Source organism: Penaeus monodon, chromosome 22 (genome assembly GCF_015228065.2).
Source record: "Penaeus monodon isolate SGIC_2016 chromosome 22, NSTDA_Pmon_1, whole genome shotgun sequence".
Lineage (NCBI taxonomy): Eukaryota > Metazoa > Arthropoda > Malacostraca > Decapoda > Penaeidae > Penaeus > Penaeus monodon.
This window is the reverse complement of record NC_051407.1, coordinates 20,032,064-20,032,404: the sequence shown is the minus strand read 5'-3', so window position 1 is coordinate 20,032,404 and position 341 is coordinate 20,032,064. Positions and strand designations below refer to the sequence as shown.

The window sequence follows — 341 nt, the reverse complement described above, 5'->3', positions numbered from 1 at the left end:
AATGCAAACTATGCCTAAAACGAAAATTATATGCTCCCCCCCTCCCCCCCAAAAAAGACCAAAATATAAAGGAATAAACGAATTAATAAAAAACAAATCCCCCCTCACCTCGACGCTGACGTCCCACTCGTCATCACTCTGGTACTTCAGGAAGAGCGTGCCCTGGTAGACCCTCCCGGCGCCCTCCAACACCAGCTGGTTCCTGTAGCCGCCTTGCTGGGCCTTCCCCTCCAGGCGAAGCGTAGAGCGCTCCAGGTCCTCCCACGGCGTCTCCAGCGTGCCGTCGAACTGAGCAGGAGGATCGGGGGTAAAGGCGAAGGCATGTACTTTGCTAGGGCGCA

At 55.4% G+C, this 341-nt stretch overlaps 1 protein-coding gene across 1 annotated transcript in view; it reads right to left on the bottom strand.

The window, feature by feature from the left end:
• Positions 1–341, bottom strand: part of LOC119586980 — a gene marked incomplete in the record, with an annotated part of 81,895 nt that overhangs the window by 35,476 nt on the left and 46,078 nt on the right. The window contains 1 exon segment of the mRNA XM_037935722.1: positions 109–288. Within this exon segment, the coding sequence (XP_037791650.1) occupies positions 109–288 (180 nt within the window).